The sequence below is a fragment of the Thermobia domestica genome, chromosome 1, assembly GCF_964235325.1.
Source record: "Thermobia domestica chromosome 1, izTheDome1.hap1.1, whole genome shotgun sequence".
NCBI classification, from domain to species: domain Eukaryota; kingdom Metazoa; phylum Arthropoda; class Insecta; order Zygentoma; family Lepismatidae; genus Thermobia; species Thermobia domestica.
In genome coordinates this window covers 390,984,476-391,010,699 of record NC_137454.1, presented here as the reverse complement: position 1 = coordinate 391,010,699, position 26,224 = coordinate 390,984,476, and the positions used below count along the sequence as shown (strand labels likewise).

The window sequence follows — 26,224 nt, the reverse complement described above, 5'->3', positions numbered from 1 at the left end:
AACAGGCATTATTATCGTTTTATATATTCTAAGCTTCAAATTCCTGAACAGATTTCGCGACGACAAGAGATTTTGAACTGAATAATAACATGAATTCCCTGCTTTTAGTTGACATTTAATTTCTTCATGAATATGGTTTTCGTCTGTTAATATTGATCCTAAATATTTGAAAGTGTCCACTTTATCAAAAGTATTATCTGATATTTAAATTCACCCATAATTTGCCGTATTAGATCCCGACGAACTTCCATGTATTTACTTTTCTCTGCATTTACTTCTAAACCCATGTCCCTGCAAGCGTTTAATAAGACCTCTGTATTTCTTTCTATTGTTCTTCTCTTATCCCCTATTAAATTTACATCGTTTCAGCGTTTCAGCTCAAATTCTTAAATGTTTGAGAGTACCAAAATGGCTGACATGAATCAGCATGATTTCCGGTTATTGCTCTTACAAACAAAACTAAAATTTCATTTTGTATGTTTTCTAAAACTATTGATCTAGTTTCTTTCTATCCTAATGTGCGTATAATGTACTCATATTGCAATTTAACATTATCAGAGAACTTAAAAAGTTTGTTAATGAATTCTTTATGTTTGTCAGTGTGTGTGTTAGTTATTTGCGAATTTTTCAATTTTGAGCCCTCCATTTATAGAGCATCACAAACTATCTGAAAGAGGTGATTGATTTTTTGTGCCACTCTTACCACTTCCAGATATTGGCCAAAAAAGTTCGGATTTCAGGAGATTTAAATGAGCCATATCTCGAGAACTGTAAGTCATAGACAGATGATATTTTGCGAATTTTTCAATTTCGAGGCCTACATTTTGAGCATTTGTCTTCGTAAAATAACATATCGTAGAACGTTTTAACACAACTCTTAAACAAAACATGTGGAAAAAATTTAGCTCTCAAGCAAATTATAAATGAATAGATAAAAAAGTTATTTAATGAGTATAATAATAAGGTACATAGAACAATTGGTATAAAATCTGTAGAAGTTAATAAGAAAAATTAATTCTTTTTAAGTTCTTTCTGGCAATGCTCTTTGGAGCATTCTCAACTGGCTTTTATACTATAAATGGATAGATATATTACAAGAATTGTTATAATAATAAAGTACATAGAACAATTGGTATAAAATCTGTAGAAGTTAATAAGAAAAGTTAATTCTTTTTAAGTTCTTTCTGGCAATGCTCTTTGGAGCATTCTCAACTGGCTTTTATACTATAAATGGATAGATATATTACAAGAATTGTTATAATAATAAAGTACATAGAACAATTGGTATAAAGCCTGTAGAAGTTAATAAGAAAAATTAATTCTTTTTAAGTTCTTTCTGGCAATGCTCTTTGGAGCATTCTCAACTGGCTTTTATACTATAAATGGATAGATATATTACAAGAATTGTTATAATAATAAAGTACATAGAACAATTGGTATAAAGCCTGTAGAAGTTAATAAGAAAAGTTAATTCTTTTTAAGTTCGTTGTGGCAATGCTCTTGGAGCATTCTCAAGTGTTTTTTTTTTAATATATGTCTTTAGATACTGAAATAATTTATCAGAAATTATTTCACAAATCTAAAGTAATTAAAATTTATGTAATACTATTTTAATTTCTGTTTTCAATAAAATATTCATATTAAAAATAATCATTGCTAAACCAGTATAAAAATAATTATTCAGACAATATTTCTACCATAACAAAATTGCGTTAGTGGTTGATACATTTTATACATCTTATACCTGTGTCTGGAAAGTTATCATGTTTCGTTTCGTCCACCTGGACCCACGCTATGGATCATCGGTATTTCATGGGCTACATTTTATGTAACATATTTCTACATTGAAAAGTAAATTTGAAAGTAGTTAACAAACTACAATGTTAATGTCTTTCCTTCAACTATCAGAAAAATTTTATATGTAATAGTTATGATTTATAATAATACTTCTTCTTCTTGTTCATCTCAACCATAGGTTGGTGGACAACATGGAAATTTTGAAACTTTTCTCTCGCTTGGGAGAGTTGTTTTATACAAGAACTGAAGAAAAGTCCAGATTCAATTGGACAGAGATGAAACCTTGCCATCCGCGAACACAGAAAGTCATTTCTCAGCTCACAATACAACAAAAATTTCACATAATGTTATACCTTACAGAGTATCCTTCAGACCAAAAACGTAACAATGAGGCAATGGCGTAGAGAAGCCATCACCACATTGGAAATGTTTGAGTAGTTCCATGTATTTGAGCTGCTATCGTTGTTTGACCAGTGATTCTAGTAAGGACAATGAAACACGTCCAACGCAGTTCGATCACATGCCAAAGATTTGCTAACTACATAACGAAATCCATGCTAAATCACAAAACGTGTCTACACAACATACAGAAAGACTTAATTAATTGTCTTCTTGTAGGTTATCGTAGGTATAAGCCTAAACTAACTAACTAATTATATGTCCTATGGAACCCGGAAGTTCAATGCCGCGTCCACAAGAGCTCTCCACTGACTTCTATCCTTAACGAACTGTTTTCAATTTCTACTTTGTATCCCTATTTCTGCGAGATCCATATTAATGTTGTCTTCCCATCTGCGCCTAGGTCTTCCTAATGGTAGTTTTCTGATTGGTCTTCCAGTTAAGACTTCGAAAGTGTTCATACTTTCTTCCATTCTGGCTACATGACCTGCCCACCTCAACCTCCTAGGTTTTATAACCCTAATAATGTTTGGTAAACCGTATAAATTATGTAGTTCCTCGTTATGAAGTTTTCACCATAGATACCTGATTCCCGTTCCTCTCAATCATAGGTTGGTGGACAACATGGAAATTTTGAAACTTTTCTCTCGCTTCGGAGAGTTGTTTTATACTTTGGTAAGGCTCTTCTAAGTAAGTTCATCTAGATATTCTATCCTTAGTCTTCTTCTTCCTGTTTTTCTCTACCTTTCCCTCTATTAGCACGGTGATCCAATCGGACTGTCGAATAAGATGGCCATGCATGCTGTTCCCTCTTTTTCCTATTATCTTCATGATCTGTTGTCCATCATTAGCTTCTTTTAGTACGTCTTCATTCTTTTTCCTTTCGGTCCATGATATGCGCAGTATTCTGCATCAACACCACATTTCAAGTGCTTCCAGCTTGGATATTTAAGCTTTTTTCAATGTCCGCGTCTCTGATCCGTACAGCGCCACGCTCCATACCAGAGTCTTAATAAATACCGGAGTTTACGAACGTCCAGCGACACATTTCTTGATGTTAGTAGTTCTGTTTTCCTATTGAATGCTTGTTTAGCCTGTGCTATTCTGGAACTTACGTCTTTTTCACTTCTTCCGTCCAAGGATATTAGACTTTCTAAATAGGGGAACGTCTTAACGTCTTCGATTTTCCCTCCATTTAGCCATACGTTTGTCCCTTCCTGTCATGCTCTTGTGCACTTTATCACTCGTTTTCTGAAGGAGGGAAAAGAAATACGAGGATGATTCAGAAAGCAAACCTCCAAGGTGATGAACTGCGTGGCTAAACTGTTAGCGTACGCGCCCTTGGCGTGGGAGATCCAGCTTCGATAGCTGGCGGTAGCTTATGCGATTCGGATTTCACGTTAATCAGTTAGGTCCAAGTCTTATATAGCCTTGGTGTTGAACGGAACGTTAAACTGAAAATCAACTGAACTCAAGCCTCCAAGGTGATACCTTTATTTGCGTTTGACAGACAACACCGATACAGATATTAGTGTTAAGCTTGCAATGTCAGCTGGCAGGTGTAAAGCATGTCTCATAATGCTTGTGATACTACTTGTTTCTATTGTTTTGTGAATTATCCCATTTAGCATTTTCCCATGCAGATGTTATGGAATAAAACATGTATGTGTATGATGGTACCTAATGTCCAATGTTGTAATTTCACGAAATTCACGCTTCCATTTGGTTTGCATCATATTCCTTATGCTCCTGAGAAAAGTATGAAAGCAAACTAACATTGCGATTGCAGAATAAAATATAAAACATCCCATATGCTAGTCTGAAATAAATATTCTATCTAAAATACTTGTTAATATCTTAGGCCAAACAACGTATTGTATATACTTCACTGCAGAGGGCAAAACTTTGATGTATACTGGAATAACCTGGGTTAAAATTTCAACGGTATATGTTTTTTGTAAACCGTATTGATGATACAGAGAAAATATTGTTATCGTTTCTGCGCATTTTCTCTCCTGTTTGTTTTCTTTGTTCTTTGAACAGTGGCGAAAAATGTAGCTGAAAAATCTCTCTTCCATGGAGCGTGTCTATCCGCTTAGGTTGATCTATTTATCATCATCTATCATGTCATTTCCCTTCCTTTTATGGCCGCCCTCAGATTCTTCAGTTTCCTTTTCTACCTTAACAAGAAGTTCTCTTTTCCATTCTTTTCACTCAATAGTATTACCAACACTGCCAACAAAAAAACGCGTGTCATAGTTTAACTCAGGAAGTGTTGCCAACGTGGCAGACCAACATGCCACTTTTATTTACTGCAGAATGATTTTTCTTGATGTAGTATCGATAATATTCAGCCGTGAGAGAACTTTAAATTAGGATATTAGTGTTGACCACAAGTCGTGAAACAAAGTTATCTCGTCTTGCATCATAAATTCTATACGACTCATCCTGTCTCATAAATAATATAAGTCGCATCATGTCTCATAAATCTTATACGTCTCATCCTCACACATAAGTTCTATAGTCTCATAATGTCTCATAAATAATATACGTCACATCATGTCTCATAAATTCTGTCTCATCCTGTCTATTTCTATACATATCATCTCGTCTCATTAATTCTATACATCTAAACATATCTCATAAATTCAATACGTCGCTTCCCGTCTCATTAATTCTATAAATCTTATTCTGTCTCATAAATTCCATTCGTCTCATCCTGTCTCATAAATTCCATTCGTCTAATCCTGTCTCATAAATTCTATATGTCTCATCCTGTTTCATAGGTTCTATACGTCTCATCCTGTCTCATAAATTTTATACGTCTCATCCTGTCTCATAGGTTCTATACGTCTCATCTTGTCTCATAGATTCTATACTTCACATCCTTTCTCATAAATTCTATTCGACTCATCGTCTCTCATAAATAATATACGTCCCATCCTGTCTCATAGGTTCTATACGTCTCATAGATTCTATACGTCTCATCCTTTCTCATAAATTCTATCTCATCTCGTCTCATAACTTATATATATTTCATCTCGTCAAATTCTTTCTTTCTCATTTAGTAAATGTATGTACACAATTTACATGCTAATGTTTTTCCTTAACTTCTTCCAAAAGTTGTCAGAATCCTTCCGTCTTACAAGAGAATCATAAACGGCATGACGTAACAACATTTAAAGATTATCCATTATTGAATTATAGTACGAGGTTTGTCCGGAAAATACGTATAAAAGTTGAATAAGAACTTTATTTTACAATTATTCAGGTATTACAGTATGGTCTCTTCCAAAGTACTCTCCCTTAGACAAAATACACTTCTGCCAACGCCGTTTCCACTGTTGATAAAATTGCTGAAAGTCTTCAGTTAGGATGCTGTTCAGTTGCCGTGTCGTTTCTGCCTTGATGGCTTCCACATCTCCCAAGTGCCGCCCCCGAAACACTATTTTCCATTTCGGGAACAGGAAGAAGTCACAAGGGGCTAAATCGGGTGAATAAGGCGGGTGGTCTGTCACGGAGATTGAGCTTCGGGCCAAACACTCACGCACAACGAACGACGTGTTTGCGAGCGCATTGTCGTGATGAAGGATCCACCTGTCCCCTTGTGCCAAATCCGGTCGAACTCGGGCCACACGAGCTCTGAGACGTCTCAAAACTTCCACGTAACTGTCCGTTCACACTCTGGCCGGGAGGAACAAATTCCTTGTGAACAATGCCCCTAGAATCAAAGAAAACAATCAACATTGTCTTCACATTGGATCTTGCTTTTGGCGACTTTTTGTTCTCGGTTCTCCTGGTAGCTTCCATTCCTTGCTTTGGGATTTGAGCTCCACATGGAATTCGTAAAACCAGGACTCGTCTCCAGTGATGACTCGGTTGAGAAAGTCCCCTCTTTCCTCTGCTTCCAACCAATTTTCACAGCACTCAACCCTCTTTGCTTTCTGTTCTGGAGTCAAGAGCTTCGGTATGATTTTCGCACACAATTTCTTCATTTCAAGTTTTTGTGTCAGAATTTCGTGAACGATTGTTTTCGGAATTGACAGCTCGTCAGCAATCATTCTGACTGTCAATCTACGGTCTTTAAGAACACAAGTCCAAATTCGTTCAACATTTTCATCAGAACTCGATGTCGACGGGCGTCCTGGGCGAGGGTCTCCTTTCACGTCTTCTCGGCCTTCCCGAAACCTTTCTAACCACTTGTTCACGGTTAGTTCCTTCAGAGAATTGTCTCCGTACACTTGTTTCAAACACTCAAAAATCTTACGGCCATTCTTACCTAGCTTTGCAAGAAACTTGATGTTGATGCGCTGTTCCTCAATCAGAGAGAGCTCCATGCCGACGGCAGGTGAAACAGGGTAACTTTCAACAAGCAGCCACACACTCCTACTGACACGCAAAGCGCTCTGACTCGAACTGAGCGTTGATGGGATTGGCTACAGCAGTCGTGCCACCTGGTGGTGACTGCAACCTGTAAAATAAACTTATTATTCAACATGTATACGTATTTTCCGGACAAACCTCGTACATAATCACTTGCATATTTTAAACGTTGATAAGTGTACTTTATGGTGTTCATATAATCACTTAAACAGTTTATAGTCTTTACACTATGAATCATATAACACTAAAAACTATTTGAGATATAAGACTTCAGTAAACTAGTGCTGTCTAACAGACTCATGAATGTCTTGTCTCAAAAATAAGATGAGAATTGCCCTATTTATAGGCCCGTAGCCAGCCCAAAAATGAAGAGGATAGTGGTAGAAGTTGGGGGGACTAACCCAACTATCTTATAGTTCATTTCCAAGGCTATCTTGAAAATTTTAGGGGGCAGCAAAAATTCAGGGGTAATGCTCCCCAGCTTCCATCGATACCTGCCTGCCTGTTTCAAGTTTCGTCTCGAATTTTAATATGTATTTCTCGGTTTGTGGTCAACGCTCGTATTAGCCATGGGGAACGATTCATAGTATGGCCGCATAACAGACGGATCTTCAACAAAAAAGTGAGAGAAGGCTATTTTCACTGTAATTACAATAGAACCTATACTATTCATATACAATAGCACTTAATTGTTCAGCATCTATACTAATCATTCAGAACCGTTTGCTGCTTCTCTTGTCCGTAAACCAGTTGGAAAGGGGAAGGAGCTAGGGGTAACATGACATTCATAAACTTACTCAATGAGAAGTTGTAACTTAGGTTCTGTCACATGTTAGAGGGTGGTTCGAAATTTCAGATTAATGAAAACCTAGAATAGTTTAAAGAAAATAACCCAGAGTTATGTGCTATATAAACTTGTGAAAAGTATTTTCGCTGGTGTGTTTCTATCTTCTATGATTTATTGTACTAACCATTAATTTTATTCAGTAACACATAACTGCAAAACATTTAGGTATCAATCCGTTATTTTGTTTATCTACTATGTGTCCAGAAAGAAATACTTTTCTTCAAATATTTTATAATTAGTGTAAATGTTAATGTATTCACAAGAAACGAATTATATTTACATGTGTTACCACATCTCGTTACATTTATCATATACTAGCATCAATTGCTTGCTTCGTTAAGTTAAAATAAGGAAAATTAGTAACGTGCTCCGTTAGTAGTCACTTTTTACTATTAGTGAAGCGTTCTTTGATATCGGTCATTTTGTATTATATATATATATATATATATATATATATATATATATATATATATATATATATATATAAAATTTTCAACTTCCCCAACTTCCGGGGCTGAATTTGGAATTAAACGGCATCGGAAGTGTCACTATTCACCTTAGCGACCCGGAAAACTGTGCATTCAACACTAATAGTAGTCATTTTTGATTATTTTTAAATATGAACGTGAAATGACAAAAACCTTTGGAGGCCATAACCTCATCTATGTGCCAAATTTGATGGAAAAAATGAAATAAAATGAAATTTTTGAGCTTTACGTCTCACGGTTAAGCCGGCTAGGCTAAAGGAGACGATGAAGATGAGAAAGGAGTGAACGGGTGGAATGAAGAAAGTGGGAGGAAACGGGAGAACCCCGAGAAAACCCACGCACACGGTGTTTGTGTACCACAAAGTTTACTTGGCGGGAGAAGGGTTTGAACCCGGGACCCCATGCACCAGAGGTGAACGCTCTACCACTGAGCCACCGCGGCACCCGCAAATTTGATCGAGATCGGTCAGGTAGTTCAAGAATTATTAACTCACAAACGTAGTCACCTTCATTTTATTTTTTATATATATCCTTCTCTCCCTCCTCAACGTTGTACCGTTGAAGTAAAATGATTAAAACACTCCAGGGTCGAACCTTGTATGTTGAAAATTTGATCGAGATCGGTGGCGTGGTTCAAGGGTTACGAAGTTACAAACTTAGTCATTTTCAATTTTATACATTAGATTTCCACTTGTAGGACTGAAAGTGGTGCACCTGTTAACACTACTACGTCAATGAATTCAATTGACCTCACAGCGTAAATGACAATTTTACAAACTGGGTTCGAGTTCTGTATTCTTAAGTTAGGGAACTCGCTCTCACTACTCTTATTTGCGGCTCACGCTATTTGAAACCCGCACTCACTTGAGCACAGCCTCTGTATTCTCAATGAGATTGTGGTCATTACCGTCACTCGACTCGCGGTCACTATGCTCAATGGGTCCTCCCACTCGCACTCCCTAACCTCATTGCGGCTTCGAGTCTGACTCACATGGCTCGTGTTCACCGAGATGGCGCTCATTTTCTGAACACAAGAAGTGGATTTAAGAGATACTCTGGACATCTCTGCCATAGTAATTAGTGAGACGTTCATAGCAACAAAAATTTTATCGAAAAAAGAACAATTAGAATCCTCTTGCAGGTTAACCTTTCTACGCCCACCAGAGATTTGTAGGTAATAGTAGACTCTCACGTTGGGGGACGTGGTGGCCGTCCTAATTATCACAGAATCATCATTAATACATCGCTAGAAAGCTTATGAAACGTAATTCAAACGAGATAACATTTGTGCAATTCCCGACCTATTCGTAGAAGAAGAAGGAACAAAATGTTCTAAAAATTATAAAAATCAATAGAACTTCGGGGGCCTGGCAGCCTTTCCAGTCATCCTACGCTGACAACATGGTGTTAATGCTTACGCAGCATAATTGTGACAATAATATGCTAGCCATTGCTGTAATATAAAGAAAATATTCCAAAAATATGTCATGTAATAGAAGAAAAAAATCATTGAATTTGATATTCGCCCCCCCCCCCTATGAATTACCACGTTATATGCACATCTTTTTTGCTGCATACATCATGTAGAGTAACAAGAATTATGCTTCTAAACCAATTCGGTGAAAAGATATCTTGTCTTATCGTCCTGAAAATAATATGTAATTTACCTCAAAAAACTGAGAATCAAAAAATTGCTAACTTTGGCCCCCTTCTTCCCCATATAAACAACAAGTGCACATACAAGGTATTAGAATGTAGTGAACTACTTCATTGATTCAGATACCAGTTTTTATGAGTGTATCCATAAAGGGGGGATGGCCAGCTAAAAAAACCTAATGCAGAAAACAAAAAAACACGAACTTTACCTCCCCCCTCCGCCGTGGTACCAGCTACATACATAAGTTGCATATAGGCGGAAACCTTCATTTCTCGGGAATACATTGATATCAAAATTATCTTCCAAGGTTAATTAGGGACTGTGCTATCAAGGTTTAAAGTCTTAACCCAGCAGCTGCATCAATGGACGTTGAAACTTTAATCCACTTTCTGAAGAGACGACAACTTCTACGAATATCCGTCAGAGAGCACATATTTTATAGTTTGAAAATGGCAATTCCTGATAATCTTAAGTTCACTGTCAATGCACGAAATTAATGCACGCTTTACCAAGAACTCTATTCCTATGCCACTGAGTATCACAATTACTTCTACGAACGCAGTTTAGATCATTCACTCAATGTTCAACTAGGTGCTATGTGACCTACCAGATTTTAAAGCTCTGAAACTATTATGAATTATTGAGTAAGTTTTCTTTGCCCTAAAAATATTCTTTATACATTTTGAAAAATGCGAGATTTACTTATACGAGGGAAATTAAAAAAAAAAAAAAAAAAACTCTGCACATGTGCGAAACTTAACCGGGTATTATGCGGTAATACAATTTCTGAGTGCGAAACAACTTTCGGTAGCTACAATTCATACGTGAATTATGTCGTACGTAAATAGTGTCGCTTGTTTAAAAATGGACGAACTGACGTGCACCATGCGGCAAGAAGTGGACCCCATCTGTACTCAGCAATGAACGTGCAGAAAATTGACAAAACTGTCCGTGAAGTCCGTCGGTTAACGATATCTGAACTTTCTGTTCTATCTTCAGGCATATGAAACAATGGCTTGCGTCGGACCGCTTCGACTATGGCAATGCGCTTCACAATGCTGTTAGCGGATGATTTTATTCCCAGGCGGGAGATTTTTGCAGAAGGAATTTCAAACCTTGTAAAACGTTATGACGAGTACGTCAAATTGAATGGTGAATATGTTGAAAAGTAATGTAACGTTGTACTTTTCTAATAAGTATGATAAAAGTTCTGTATATGTCGTTGATAAGCAAACGTCGTTTCTTTTTTCGAATTGCCCTCGTATCTAATACTAACTTCATTTTAAGTTATTACAAGTGGTATCGTGCAGTATACAAGTGACTGAAAGATTTTTAAAAATGGTTTTCACTTTACCATTTGATCAATATTGACACTTGATGGGCAGTGGGAATATTCCCGGTGGGAAGGAAAATAAAAAAATGGGAATATTCCTGGGTTTTTTCCCCGGCATATAAATTCCCGGGAAGGAATTTATTTCCATTTCTTTACTTTATCTTCCAAATTATAAGAACCATGTGTCTAATTACTTTATTTTCATTTATTATGTTTTACTTCTAGGTTTTAAATAATTTGGAGATTAAAAAGATAAAATGTTTTGACAGCTCTTTTTATGTAACTAATAATATGATATTTTAAGTTCCATTTCCATTTGCACTAGGAAGTAGCAAAGTACTAATTTACAAATGATGAGTAGGAGCCAGTTTGTAATGTAGAAATTATGTAGAAATAGAGATGAAGTAATTACTACTAAAACACCCCGAATCACCGTTAGTAACAGACGTCGGTCTCTAACTCGAATTTCTGAAAAGGTCCTCGGAGTTCTCTTACATGTGAATTAAGGCATGAAATTTGGAGAAACAGGTAGGAAGAAAGGTCGTGTGTGGCAATGTTACGTGCTAAATTATAAAACTAGGTCAGTATCTTGCAAATATTGTGAACATAAATACGTACACGCAAATGTCTTCTAAGACATGATGAGATAGGTGTCTTCTGACAGTTACCCAACCTAATTTGTTTATAACATTTAAAAATTTAATATGTTTATAATATGAATAGTAGAGTCAAGTTTAGAAAATCCAATTACATTTAATTTTAACTGTTTAGCGGTGTAAAAGTATGTGGACTTACTATACCATTTTTTTACATATTTACTTGCATACAACATGTTGTAAGTAAATATACATTTATGCGTATTCTCTTATTATAATAAAATATTAATAAAACAATATAATACCGTTCAGAATATACATTTTGAAGAATCCTCTGGACATAACTGTAACAATATACGGTGCTAAGAAACGAATTTACGTTTGAAATCATAATATAGTAATAGAATTCAATTTTCTTTGTGTTTGTATATAAATTCCCGGAATATTCTCATTTTTGGGAATATTCCCGGGAATTTTCCCAGGGAATATACCCGAAAAATATCTTGCCGGGAATTTACCCATCACTATGAAAGTAATTTTTTAGGTTTTTCAGTGGCGGCGACTGGACGTTACAAGTAAGGAAAAGGACATGATCTGAATGTTTATATATCAATGTTAGTTTTCCTGATTGTTTCTAACATTTGGTTTGACAAAGGGTTGTATAACTAATAGGATACTATCTTTTTCAGGTAAAATACCGTATATCTTATTTCATATTTTATTAAGTAGATTGGCAAGAGCAACGCAAGTAGGTATTGGCCCTTTGTACACTTAAACAACGAAAGTGTAAGATGAAATTTGATTCTTTGCTCAGGAACATTTTAAAAGTCTATCTGGAAATTTGTATGATCAGATCATTTAATAACAAATTTGTAAAACAAATAAATAGAAATTATAATATTAATCATAGCAATGAATAATGGGGCTTGTTTTTTAGAAGTTATATTGAAACTGGGGATAATGAACAACTTATATTTTTAATTCCACACGTTCCATTAAATGTATGTTACCTTATTACTCCTAGAAAATGAAAGATAGTAAATACTAGAAGCATATGCTACGACATTTAAAGAAATACGCAATCGCAATATTAATTGCTTTGAATTGCAATTAAAACGCAATTCCTGTAGCTTTCCTAACTCCACGGGAAGACAAATAACCAATACATACTCAGGCAACGGTAAATATTATATGGCAACCTTTCTTCTGTGAACCAGTAATACATACAAAAACTTTACATTTCCAAATTAAACTATATACATTAAGAGGTCATTTCAAAAACGTGGGGGGCAATTTTCCCTCTTGCTCCACATAACCTGCGCCACTGCACTACAAGTAATGTCATGCAGTATACAAGTGAGCGAAAGATTTTTTTAAAATATCTTCCACCTTTCTATTTGATCAATATCAAACACTAACCAATAAAAGTAATTCTAAGGGTTTCAAAAAAGAACAAGCCATGTTTTGTGAAAATTGGACTTCAATTTGAGTGTTTGAGGTCCTTATGCAAAATTCAGAACATGCTGTTAACATGAGCTCCAAACCACGTCCAAAGCAATTGGCGCCTACGGAGATCTTCATGTAGTATCAAACCTCATAGCACGGGATGTTCCGTGCGAAGGTAACTCTTCTCCGAAACAGCTGCATTACATGCTCTCTCGGCAATGGAACTTGAACTTTCAATGTCAAGTAACAGACTCCATTTACGGCAACTTTAAAGAAAGTATTTAATAATATTGGATAATTTCTAGGGAAATTACAATTAAACATATTTCTTAAGAATAGAAGTGGTTTACTCATTTTTCCCTTACTGATTTCAGCCATAAGCTACAGGGACAATCCTTATCCCAAAGGGAAACAAATTGTCTTCCTCTTAAAATAATAATAATCAGAATAATATTGGTATTAATATTAGCAATAAAAGAATTATTATGACATTTAAGGTGAAACATTTTTAAATAGAATGTAGTAAAAGCTATCCTCTCACATTTGATCAATTCTAACCCTTATAAAATAGAATGATTGCAACATCTCAAAACAAATATATTCTACATTAACATTAAAATTAAATGTTTTTCTTAACGAATGTTATCGTGCAAAATTGTTTTATCATCACATTATGTACAGAATATGTGAAAACGTCGAATATTTGGTTCATTTTATTCCATACTTTAACCACCTTTTGTTTGGTGAATTTCCAGTGCCGTAAGTAAGGGAAGCAAACCTGGCTTGTGTCCCGGACAGTGGATTATTGGGGGCGCAAAAGTGGGCAAATATTTATTTTCACTATAAGGCAAGGAAAGGAGTTTTAGGACAGTAGAGATCATTAAAAAAAATTACCTGAGAAACTTAAGAGGACAACAACGACTTTTCAACCTTATTATCATATCCATAGAACATAAGTTAGTTTCAAAGCTATCTTTCGAGGACATTGTAAAAGCTTTGCAGCCCAAACAGCCCGCAAACTTAAATTTTAGTTCCAGCTTTTGGTGTTTTCATTTAACTCACATGGATTTAAGAGATTTGCAAAATGTCCGAGTATAATACTCGAGACAACAGCTTGACTGTTTGTAATAATTAATATTGTATTCTAAAGCAACAGACTGTTGATTCATTCTACATGCACATCCTGATACAATTCCAAAAACATTGTGATTTGCAGTTATGATAAGACTATAAGAATATATCAAGCATGCTATTCTCAGATTATTTGGCAGTCGAATACTAATTCGTTTGGTGTTTTATCTTGTACTAAATATTAAATTATGTACTGTAATTTTCAAATCAAGTTTTACCACTTGAAGAAAAAAATGGAACAGGAGAATGACTGTGTGATGCCAATATCAATTGAAATCGGGGAGCGTTTTGGTTTGGTTGGTCAGGGGAGGGCGCTAATGCGAGTTCTTGTCCCAGGGGAGAACTAGCCTAGTTGCGCCGATATGGATTTCCACCCAAACAATAGACTTATTTCCTAAGTAACAAAGTAAACATATACAAAATTTCATTAAAAAATTATCAGATGTATGATTGTTCTTGTGGGGATTAACAGAGAGGCAGGGAATGAACAAACAGATGCACAAATGCTTACAAGCAAATGTGAATTCAATGTTAGATGCTCGCTTCAGTAATATTTACTAAAGCATTTTTTTCCTTTTCTAATATTTACTTAATCAGGCTTAGGAGTTTTAAGGCAGTTTTTAGAGAACAAAAATGTTGTAAACGTGTTACAATAACGGGGAAAAAAGGAGAAACAAGTGCTGCAGAATTTGATGTGACGTAGAAAAGTGCATCTGCATTGTTTGGACCCAAGGAAAGCCCAAACTGCTTCTTCTTCTCAAAATTCTCGCATAGGATACATTACAATCAATGACTGAGGACTTTTGAATAAAATATTTAGCAGAAAAAGAAACGGAGAAAAATTGCTGAAAAAATGAGAGTTCATATCTTTATACCCAACTGGAAGCAACATTTTACACCTCGGTAGTCTCCGAGAGTTCACTTTTGCTTTAAAGTAAATATTCTGTATTGTAAAAATTCTCCCTTGTTTAGGATAGAGCTAAAATGGTGCATATTGCACTTATACAATCACTTTTTATTATAAAAATTCTTCTTATATAGTAGTATGATAATAATAATAATAATTATAGTCCAAATATAAGTTTCCCTTGGATACTTGCTGGTTTGTTGGTGAGTTTGTAGGAACCCAGAAACCATGGGTTCTAGGGTGACAGGATCCAAGAAACTTTGCGGCCAAGGAGTGTGTATAGGTATTTCACAGCATCTAGATGTCCTAAAGACGGAGATAAAATTTAGAGACCAAGTGTCCTAGAGTGGTAAGGATAAAGGAGTTCTCAGAGACCAGGCATCCTAGTGAGTGGTAAGGATAAATGAGATCTCAGAGACCAGGAGACCTAGAGAGTGGTAAGAATAAAGGAGCTCTCAGAGACCAGGCACCCTGGAAAGTGGTAAGGATAAGGGAGCCCTCAGACATCAGGCGTCGTAGATAGTGGTAAGGATAAAGGAGCTCTCAGAGACGAGGCGCTGTAGAGAGTGATAAGAATAAAGGAGCTCTCAGAGACCAGGTACATTAGAAAGTGGTAAGGATAAAGGAGCTCTCAGAGACCAGGCATCGTACAGAGTGCAGGTAATGATCAATCGGTGGAGATTGATTCCTTCTACAGTGTTCCGGCTCTTTTTACCAAGAAATGCTACTAACTTCATTAATCTTAGCTTGACGACTGTTGATAATGGTTAACGATTTCTTATTCGTGGCTGTCGTTTGTAGTTTGTTTACTATCAGTATTTAGTGTTAGGAGCATGTGTAGAACCCTGCAATATACAGGGTGTTTGAAAACAACACTGACAACATTTAGGAGATGATTCCTGACACAAACATAAGACACAAAGTAGGCCTATAGACCAACCTGCGTGCAAAAAGTCACCATTACGGAATTATAGGCTGCCAAAAACATGAAAAAAATAAACTTTAAAGATCCATAGCTCCAATACTATGGGATCTACTGTAGTCGGGTCAAGACTCTACTTAGGAACTAATACGTGCTCTATCCAAAACTCCATGTTTCAGAATCTTAAACGTATTCACGCAGCAATATTTATAGAGGGAGTTTGTCTACGGGCATATAATTTAAAGTACTCATCAACTACCTTATAAAATTTGTTGCAGAAGTACCGCAGGATTCTGAAACACGGATATTTTGATAGGTCACATACTAATTACTAAGTGAAGTCTTGACCCGAATCCTATAGGTCCCATAGTTTTGAAGCTATGGACATTTGAAGTTCATGTTTTCATGTTTTCGGCAGCCTGTAACTCCGAAAAGAAGCATTTGTGCAAACAAGTTGCTCTATACCTTTTGATTTACCTTGGTGCCAGGAATCACCTGACAAATGTTGTCGGTGTTGTTTTGAAACACTCTGTATATAAACTCTCATAAAAATCCTAACTATATGTACGTATCTACTCTAAGGGGCCCATAGACGATCCACGGTTTGTGTAAACATCATGTTTGTGCAAACACTGTGTTTGCGCAAACATTCAGCCATACATGCTTCAACTGTTTGCACAAACTTCAGTTCAATTTTGAGTTTGATCGCGTAAACATGTCCACTGAAGCAGCTCGTTTAGCGATAGTAATTGCTTGTGCTTTGGAAGCGGAAAGACCTGCGAAACCAAAACGGAAGAAGAGGGTGTGGATGAAAGAGTGGTGCAAGAAACGGTCTAAGTTTAGTCATCAAAATTTACCTAGGTAATATCCGAACTTGAGATAAGTTCGACTGCGGACTATAAAAATTGTTTACGAATGGATTCAACTACATGTGGTGAAATACTGGAAAATTGATTTTATTCCTCACTGACTCTCTGTCCGCCTTCTAATCTATTTTCTTCATTTTATCCACCAATTTCTCATATGCCGCATTTTTCAGATTCTTGTTTTTATAATCTTCACTCTTTACCTTCCACAGTTCAGGTAAATTTCGATAAAGTTCAATAAATTCTCTGCAGAATTCTTGATTCCTATTCATTGACGCCATAGCGCAAGAAATAAGCGTCTGTACACTAGGCTTCTTACTCGGAAACAAAGCTCGTGTTTGCACAAACATGCCCATACACGGTCCACGTGTTTGCGCAAACATCATGTTCGTGTAAACAATTTTTGAACGAGTTCGATGTGGAAAAAGTTTGCACAAACGTTTGCGCAAACAGTTCATACAGCACCATAAAGGTCAAACTCTTTGCACAAACAGCCTTGTTTGCACAAACCGTGGACCGTGTATGGGCCCTACTAGTATCCTTTACATATAAAAATTAGTAATCCAAACATCTGATTTCTGGCCACGAACGAAAAGTTAGAGAATTTTATTGTTTTATAGCAACACTGTAGATGAGAGGAGTTCGCTAGCTGACTGCAAGATCTTCTTGTTGCCGATTTGATTGACGGAAGAAGATAAAGGAAGACAATAAAAACAGTCAGGAAAGGAAAAGAAAAAAACCTAAAGGAGAAAGTGTTTTTCTAAGGAAACAAAGGATTTATCACGTGACAAATTCTTGTCAAAAGTTGTTTTTGTTATTGGTGCTTCTCTTTGTTACTCTTTTTCTCACTGTGTGTGTGTGTGTCAGAGAAAAGAAAGAAAGAAAGAGCCAGTAAAAGCACCTCCGATCTTGTTCTTGCTGCGCTGCAACCTTCTGGAAACCTGAAAATCACCTTCTGTCTCTGGTATACCCTTTTCCATGTTTATTTCTTTCACTCCGCAAGGAAATTTTCTCCTGCACACAGACATGGATGCAATGATTGCATTGGCTGTTTCCAGGAGAAGCCGGGCGAAAGATTCGACCTTAGAGGAAAGGTTTAGTAGCTGCCTCTCACCCACTTTCAGCCGTGATGAATGGAAAGCCATCGCGCTTAATTGCCCACGAAAAGAGGTTTTGTCCCTAACACCAAACCGTCCTTATGTCTTCAGCTCTTAACATCATTCTTTATGTTTTTTTCTTATTGTTAATTGTATATTCTTTTAATTTCTACCGTCTTTTTCGGTACTTAAGACAAAACTAAAGGATAATTTTTCGAGAGCTAAAAGGCTAGATTACGTTCTTTCTGTCAGTGTGGTTCTGCGTTCTAATTCCGATGCTAGTGCATTTAAATTATCAAGTCCATCTAAATGCTTGATAATTTATATAGAGTTAATCTTATTTCCTGTGGGTTACACGAGTAACTTTTATATTAATTCCTATTTGCTTTATTTTAGTGATGCAGCACCTACATAAATAAATTCTTTGGTCTTATTCTCAGGAGTATTATTTGGTAAGGCCAGGAGGTCGAATGCCCCTTCCCCCGAGTTGATGAAATATATATTTTTAATCAGTTATCTAATAATATACTGATAAAAAAACGTGAACTCTTACATAGATAGAGATTCTTCTCAGTCCCGGATCTAAAAGGTGAAAACTGGGGATCATCCACAACTCAGACTATGATAGAAATATTATGAGTTTACTATAAACTTTCAGAAATATATAAATGATAGCTTAAATTATTTTTGACACCCCAAAAACTGGAGTCATAGCTTCTCCCGGTCCAGGCTAGAACCGCCACTGATTCTTGTTTACTCGAGAAACATATAAAATGATGCTATTGCTTATTCTTTACTTCCGAATGATAGATTTTGCTATCAACGTTAGAAATACTGGTCCCTGCATTCTTAATTTGCACCCTTTCCAGGTCATAGATCATGGCAAGAACTACAATACAACTAATTAGCGTAGTCGATTTTAACGTACTATACAAGCATGGTTAATTAGTTTATGTACGTTTGTAAGGTAAGTTCTACATGGAACTGTTCCGTGGTAGGGTACTCGTAACAAACGACTTGGCAACGAGATTAAGCAGGAATGTGTTTCTTGTTTCTTGTATTGGCACATTGAAAATTCATTGGGTTTTGCTTCGTTCTTTAATTAAGATGGTTGCTTCTTCCATATTGACTTTTGAACAACACAACAAGTACCATCTCTTGAGAAAACCTTTTACTTCATCCTTCTTCATTTTCTTTTGTTCTCAAGGAGTCTTTGCTTCCTCATCTTTTTTGTTATTTTAATTCTCTCCTTCCTTCCGCTGGGAATCGAAATAAGAAAGGAACCCAACTACTTGACACGTTCTATTCATCATCGCAGAAACTCTTTGGATAAAGGAAATGACACATACAGAATGAGGATTTTTTTTTTTGCAAAGCTGAAAAAGAAAAAAAGGAAGGCAACAGGGTTTTGAACTTGAACTCAAAGATAAAACTCCCTCCGTATCTCTTTATTAAAAGGAACCAAGGGAAAGAAGTTAAACAATACCTAATCAAGGAGAGTTCCGTAACTTAGTGCACTCTATTCATAAAGTGCAAACTCATTCCTTTAGGAAAAAGAAAAGAAAAAAAAACACTTGTCTCCTGATTATAAAATAAGCGTTCTTTTGTACGTATTCGAGGATTCGTACTCGAGGATTAATCAGAGAGTAAGATTGCAAAGCCTGCTGTGAAAGGTATATACTGTATATGTTTTCATACAGCTAACACAACCACCAAATAATACATACATTAGGTTATTTTTCGTCATAGTCTTCATATTGGTAAAGGCACTTGCGCAACTTGGGATGAGTTGGAAGATTCCCTCCGGTTATGACGTACGGACTCCCGCTGCACAGTAAACAATGAACGTAATTTACTACCACGCAAATCACTCTTCCCAATTCCCGTTTTTCATACTTGTTGTACTTTACAACCATTGGTTTCTGCTTATCAGAGTAGAGTTGCATTTCAAAATGTGCACAATTATTGCAAATGTAGATTTTCACTACGCAATTTATTTTTATATTTTAGAACATACAGTATTTATTTCTATGCGGATTGTCAGTCTCAGTGTTGCCACACTTGGTACAATTGTACCAAATTCAGCCCTTTGTGTCACTCATCGGCCCGTTGGTACCACATTGGCATTTCCAGCCCCTTTTGTGGAAAAGTTGGAACAATCCTACCCAATTCAGCACCATTTAACAAATACTTGTCACATTTTCAAAAGTGTCACTAAGACGTTTCTTACATTTTAAGTTACAGGTGTCCGTTTACTTACCTTATACTCTTCTTACAGTCTGTTATCCTCTTGCGGTAGTGAAAAAGCGAGAATAAGGTGCAATAACTTATATTTTAATATTTTATTATAATGTACTGTTTATACATGAATTCGGAGGTGATTGATTTGTCTTTCGTTTTATATATTTTTTCATATATGGTCATAATATCGTTTTGGTTTAATGGTACTTTGAAGATTAATTTCCTTACAATACATAACGAAAATGATAACTGTTTTCCCTTTTAATTTGCGGCCAGTGTTATACATCCTATGTGCGAGAAGAGTTTCATCACTTGCACGATTGTTCGCGGTCCTCCTATTTGGATGTTTTAAAAAAAAATAAAAAAGAGCACTTTCTTGATTTGGACTCTTGGAAGAGGGGGAGGGGCAGAGTGTTCTAGAACTTTACCTCTTTTAGTTTCGTGTTATAGAGCCATGTATAACATTGGTATACAATAATGAATTCAGCCCTTTTTGTTTCAATTTGGTACTATTTTTTTTTAGCCCACTCCAGAGCTAGGACTGTGGCAACACTGGTCAGCGATTACTTATGAAAGATAATTGAGCGCGACTACATCGGGTTATTTCTTTTTCGGTACTCGCGTGTAATCGTGGCTTTACTGTATTTCATCAATGTCAACAAAATTCCCTACGAGCGGAAAGTAGGCTAATGACGCTTGAATAAACATAAAATTAGCGCTAATTTGTCAAATTTTATTGTCGGAAAGTGCATATTAGTGTAAAAGTGATATATGCAGGAGGTTGTAAATCTCAAAATCAAGCACCAAGGAACATACAGTAACTGAACTCTGGAATTTAAAAAAAAAAAATCATAAAAGGAGGAAAGTAAATTACCAAATGACAAACAGTCAATTTCTAAAACGTCCCACACGAAATAACTGGAGAATGAAGTACGTCTACTTTTATCACATTTAGTAGAAGATTACAGCACAAAACCCTGATGGGAATACTAAGTTCTGATAACAAAATATATTTGTTTTCATCAACAATTTTAATGGTCTCTTTTAATTAAGGAAAATATTCATTAGGAATTAAGAAAATAAGAATTTACGAATAATTCACTCAAATACTGTATTAAAGAAAGTAAGTGACATACATTAGTTTTAATTTTCCTGGTTTATCTTTTACCATTGCTTACCATTACATCTTCCCCTAAGTTCCACCCCGTAAAAGTAAAAAAATAATTATCAAGATACGTTTCATACTTCTATAAGTATTAATTAAGAGTCTTCATCCCGGCGAAATTAAAATACCGCTAATTTTACAGTAATTATGTGATATCTTCAAATAGATAAAAAGATAATAGAAATGTGGAACAAGAGCGCCCTAGACAATATTATTTTACATGAGATACCGTTGTCACGACTCACTTATCTGCTTTCGATTTCGAGCCATTTTGAAAATCGGCATTTATTTTCGCGTTTCTAAACATCTGAAAACGAAAAGCCACTAGTTGACTTGTGATAACGATACCTCACGCAAAATAATATTGTCTAGGGCGCTCTTGTTCCATATTTCAATTATCTTTTATCTATTTGAAGATATCACATAATTACTGTAAAATTAGCGGTATTTTAATTCCACCGGGATGAAGACTCTTAATAAATATATTTTACAAATTAATACAGCACGTTCGTAGGCTTCAAACTTACCAATAAATGAACTCTAGGTGTTGATGCAATGTTGTGTGCATGCTTTTTGTATAAGTATCCTATAATGTCTGTATTTGATTTTCATATTATATAGACGTTGTGGATGAACACGTGTGAATCTCAAACTAAGGTGTATCTTCACAACTCAATATACTCAATACAAAAGCAACGTAACATAGAAGAAACTTCAAACTAAAATTAAGCATGTTTATTCAAAAATTCCATACTCTGTTATTATTATTATTATTACTAGCAGCGTTCACCCCGCTTCGCTGCGGTCACCCCGGAACGCAATAAACTTTGTTACTTAGATAATTTTTACTTTTTCGCTTTCAAGTGATATGATAAAAACCATAGAAGATTGCAGTAAATGTTAACATTATATCGCCTGTCATTTATGTTAACCCGCCCCGCTTCGCTGCGGTCACCCCCGAACGCAATAAACTTTGTTACTTAGATAATTTTTACTTTTTCGCTTTCAAGTGATATGATAAAAACCATTATAACGCCTGTCATTTATGTTAACCCGCCGAGTGACACGGTCATGCGGGTTGCATATACATACGTTTATTTTTATACCTATGATGAACTAACAAAGGATTTGTACGTAATGGACACCTGAATGGTCAATTATCTCAAGACACTGGTAATTGAAAATTAAAGTGATATGATAAAAACCATCTAGGGTCCAAATCCTAATAACCCCCCAAAAATAAAAGAAATTGGTTCAGCCGTATTAGCGTGATGAGCGGACAAAGGATTTGTACGTTCTCTTTTATATATATAGATTATTATTATTATTATTATTATTATTATTATGTTTCTAATACGCACTTAAATATAAAGGTCAGAAGCAAGCGTTATAAAGGGTTTTAAGAGATACGTATATAAAAGAGTTTTAATAGCACGGCCGAAATACATCGTTGGAATAGTATTTCTTGAAGTTTAAATGGCTAAATTACAAATATGTAGGAAGGTATTTGTGTCGCTTTTGTAACATAAGATATAATGATACACTATGGTTCTTTCGCTACATATGTCATTCGGTCTATACTAACAGCTGCAAAACTTTTACAATTGCACGAATATCTAGTTTGCTCATGTGTAGCTGTAATTGTAGATGGACTGTCACGTGTCTTGGTTTTGAGTATAACGTGTTCTATGGCGGCATTGTGTGACAGTAACACAATTTGTTATAGCAAATTCAAGTACATTGAAAGATTTCATTTTCAAATATAATTAGCAGCAGCATTGTTCGCTTGACGTGAACGGCTCTCATGCAAATACAATGTGAAGATTACGAATCTCTAGGTTCACGAACAATTCGGTTTAGGAAGAAGTTTTGTGAACATTTCCCCCTCCATTTACAAAATTTATTTCGGAGTTTGAATGTACACACACTCCCAACACATCTGTATCCCAATTTGACGCACTCAGCAGTACTTTTAGGCGTTTATCGTAGTAAACATTACCCGTCAGTGCTCTGATCAATCGTCTTTTAAAATACTTACATTATAACATATGAAAATTATCTTACTTGAAACAAATCTGTACTTCACTACGTCGCCTACCACATTATCAAACAATGCAATAATGCAAGACGGTTACAAAGTCACGATGCACGGAAGTTCAGTATGACTAGTTTTAAGATTACGTACACGACATGAGCTTCCATTATTTTTATAACTAGCAGTATATAATAATGTCCAGCACATGAGTGTATTTGTAAATATTAACATGTGCTTTTATTTGTGAACGATATCACGTGTATTTACTACAAACCACTATGAGAAGCAGACGACAGCACCACGTGACGGAAGCCACGTGACGGAATTCATCACGTGACTGAAGAGGAACACCAGCCTCACCTCTACGCAGGAGTATCTATAAAATTCAGAGAATTACCAAAACTGTTATCAATCAGTCTCGACTGATCACTCCTACTCTCCTAGCTTGCCTGGGAGCTCTCAGAATACCCTAACCTAACCCAAGCCTTTTAATTTGTGATAGAGTTCTGAGGCTTCCTGCTCACTTAGCTTGCAGCGGAGTTCTGTTGGAAACTTAATCCTTCTCATAGCTTGCAGTGAAGTTTTGAAAGATTCCTTACCACAAAACCATTCAGCTTGCAATGGAGCTTCGTGGTTCTCCTTTCCCGAATACTTTGCTGTGGAGTTCTGCAGGACTCAACCTTTCTCTGCTTGCAGTTGGGCATTGAGCATCCTACCCATCTTTCTCAGCTTCCATCAGGGCTTTGTAAAGAGTCCTTCTTGGTTATCTAGGGACACCTACTTTCCCTAAATTTTAGTGAACTTAGTACTTATTTAGTGAAACTGTATTATATAAGGATGTTTTGTAATAAACTTGGTAGTGCAAGGAAACGATTCTTGTGTTTAATTGATGTACCTTATATTTACTTCAGCAGACTTTTACAATATATTGTGTGCTTTGAGATGTTAGTATATGATGGATGATAATTCTAAATAGACTATATTTACATATTCAATTGGTCTGTTTTTTACAGCATGCCAACAAGTTCAGTTCGGAGTACAGGCAGTGTTTGGCCCTTCGGATCCACTACTTGGCGCCCACATTCATTCCATCTGCGACGCCCTGGATATCCCCCACCTGGAGGCGAGGCTAGATCTGGACACCGATTTCAAAGAGTTCTCCATTAACCTTTACCCATCGCAGCAGTTACTAAATCTCGCTTTCCAGGATGTTATGGCATTTCTCAATTGGACCAAAGTTGCAATCGTCTATGAAGAGGATTACGGTAAGTCAAGTCGATGCTTCCTTACGCAAAATACGCCCACTGGTTTAATGGTTAGGACACATTCAAGAGCATCTTTATGGTTAGAATACCTTCAAAGATATCTTTATGATTAGGACATACTCAAAGGTACTTTTATGATTAGGACACCTTCACGGGTATCTTTAGGGTTATGACATATTTAAGATAACCTTAATTGTTAGGACACATTTAAGGATACCTTTATTATTAGGACATATTCAATAGTATTTTTATGGTTAGGTTTGGAAACACGAAACAATACCATTATATGCTTTACACAAAGATCTTTGAAAACAACTCAGGTACGTTTCGTTAACACATTTAATTTTCCTGGGAAAAAGAAAAACACTTGTTTCAAAATAGCTTCCGGATTTGGGGCTATTTTGAAACAGCAACGGAGCTATTGTGAAACACACGCATGACTTACGAGATTGAAGACTCTAAAGAATGCTGAGGGCTACAATAAAATGCTTTCGGTGTAATGTTTCATATGACAGAATTTGGTGTAATTATCTCTGATAGTTACTCAGTTATTCTCTATCAAAAATTAAATGAATATTAAGTCGTTGTTTTTCTTTGATACTTACTTTATCACTAATAACTTTGCAAGTGATGATGGGGACCAGCTTGGAGTTAAGAACAAACACTTTCATATCCTGTCTTCACCAAAAATTCCTTCTGTTTCCATGAAAAGCTGCATATCATGCTGAAAATATCAATTATTAAAAGTCATGTCGTATTCGTGATTGAGCATGATCCCATTAAACGCGGAAAAATAAAATAGATGAACCTTTCATAGTTTGTACTGAACATTAAGCGAAGACACACACTTGTGTTGCATTGCATGAAGAGTTTGAAGATTATCATGGTCTCATTAGAATACCTACAAACAGTTCGAGCTTTTACACTTCAAAAACATCAACAACCTTTTCAAAACAGTACTTATATCTATCACCAAACATTATCATTGTGAGAGTATTCAAATAACAAAGATATCCGACTCTTTAATGAATAAAATGTCAGTTACGACAACTTTAAGTGTGTTCTTGTTCACATCTGATTTAAGATTCATAACTTCAAATTCATCATGAGATAGGACTCTTAATACTGTCACAATATAACTATATATGGTACTATTTCGGCGACTTCCTTTAAAATTTGCAAGAAAAAAATCTTCTGGTCTAATGCAGTCTGTGCCAGGGTCCTCTATTTTGACGAAACCATCAGGTTGTGGGTCATCCAAAATTATCATCATCAGAAGATGCTTTCAGACAAGCAAGGATTCTTCAGCATGTCATGCAACAAGACATTCTTCGTCGCTGTTCTAAGAGTTACGAGCCTTTTATTCTTTACTTTTGGATGCTGTACATCATAATAGCACTGAAACATCATAGTTATCATACACTTCTTCATATACTTAAATGTTAATACGTTTCATAATAGCTCTACCTGTGTTTCCTAATAGCCCCGCACAGTGTTTCCTAATAGCCCCACGCTGTGTTTCCTAATAGCTCCACACTGTGTTTCCTAATAGCCCCACATGTTTCCTAATAGCCTCACGCCGTGTTTCCTAATAGCCCCACACTGTGTTTCCTAATAGCCCCACACAGGGTTTCCTAATAGCCCCACAC

The 26,224-nt window shown here is 36.0% G+C and overlaps 1 protein-coding gene across 3 annotated transcripts in view; it reads left to right on the top strand.

Annotated features, from left to right (window-relative positions):
* LOC145665244 (glutamate receptor ionotropic, kainate 2-like) overlaps window positions 1-26,224 on the top strand; it is a 1,018,072-nt gene that overhangs the window by 748,109 nt on the left and 243,739 nt on the right. For 2 of the 3 annotated variants that reach the window (XM_081732538.1, XM_081732544.1), the window contains exon 3: window positions 24,324-24,575. In XM_081732538.1, the coding sequence (XP_081588664.1) occupies window positions 24,324-24,575 (252 nt within the window). Of the gene's footprint in view, window positions 1-24,323; window positions 24,576-26,224 lie in introns of those variants that run through there. The other variant, XM_081732549.1, reaches the window with a different exon arrangement.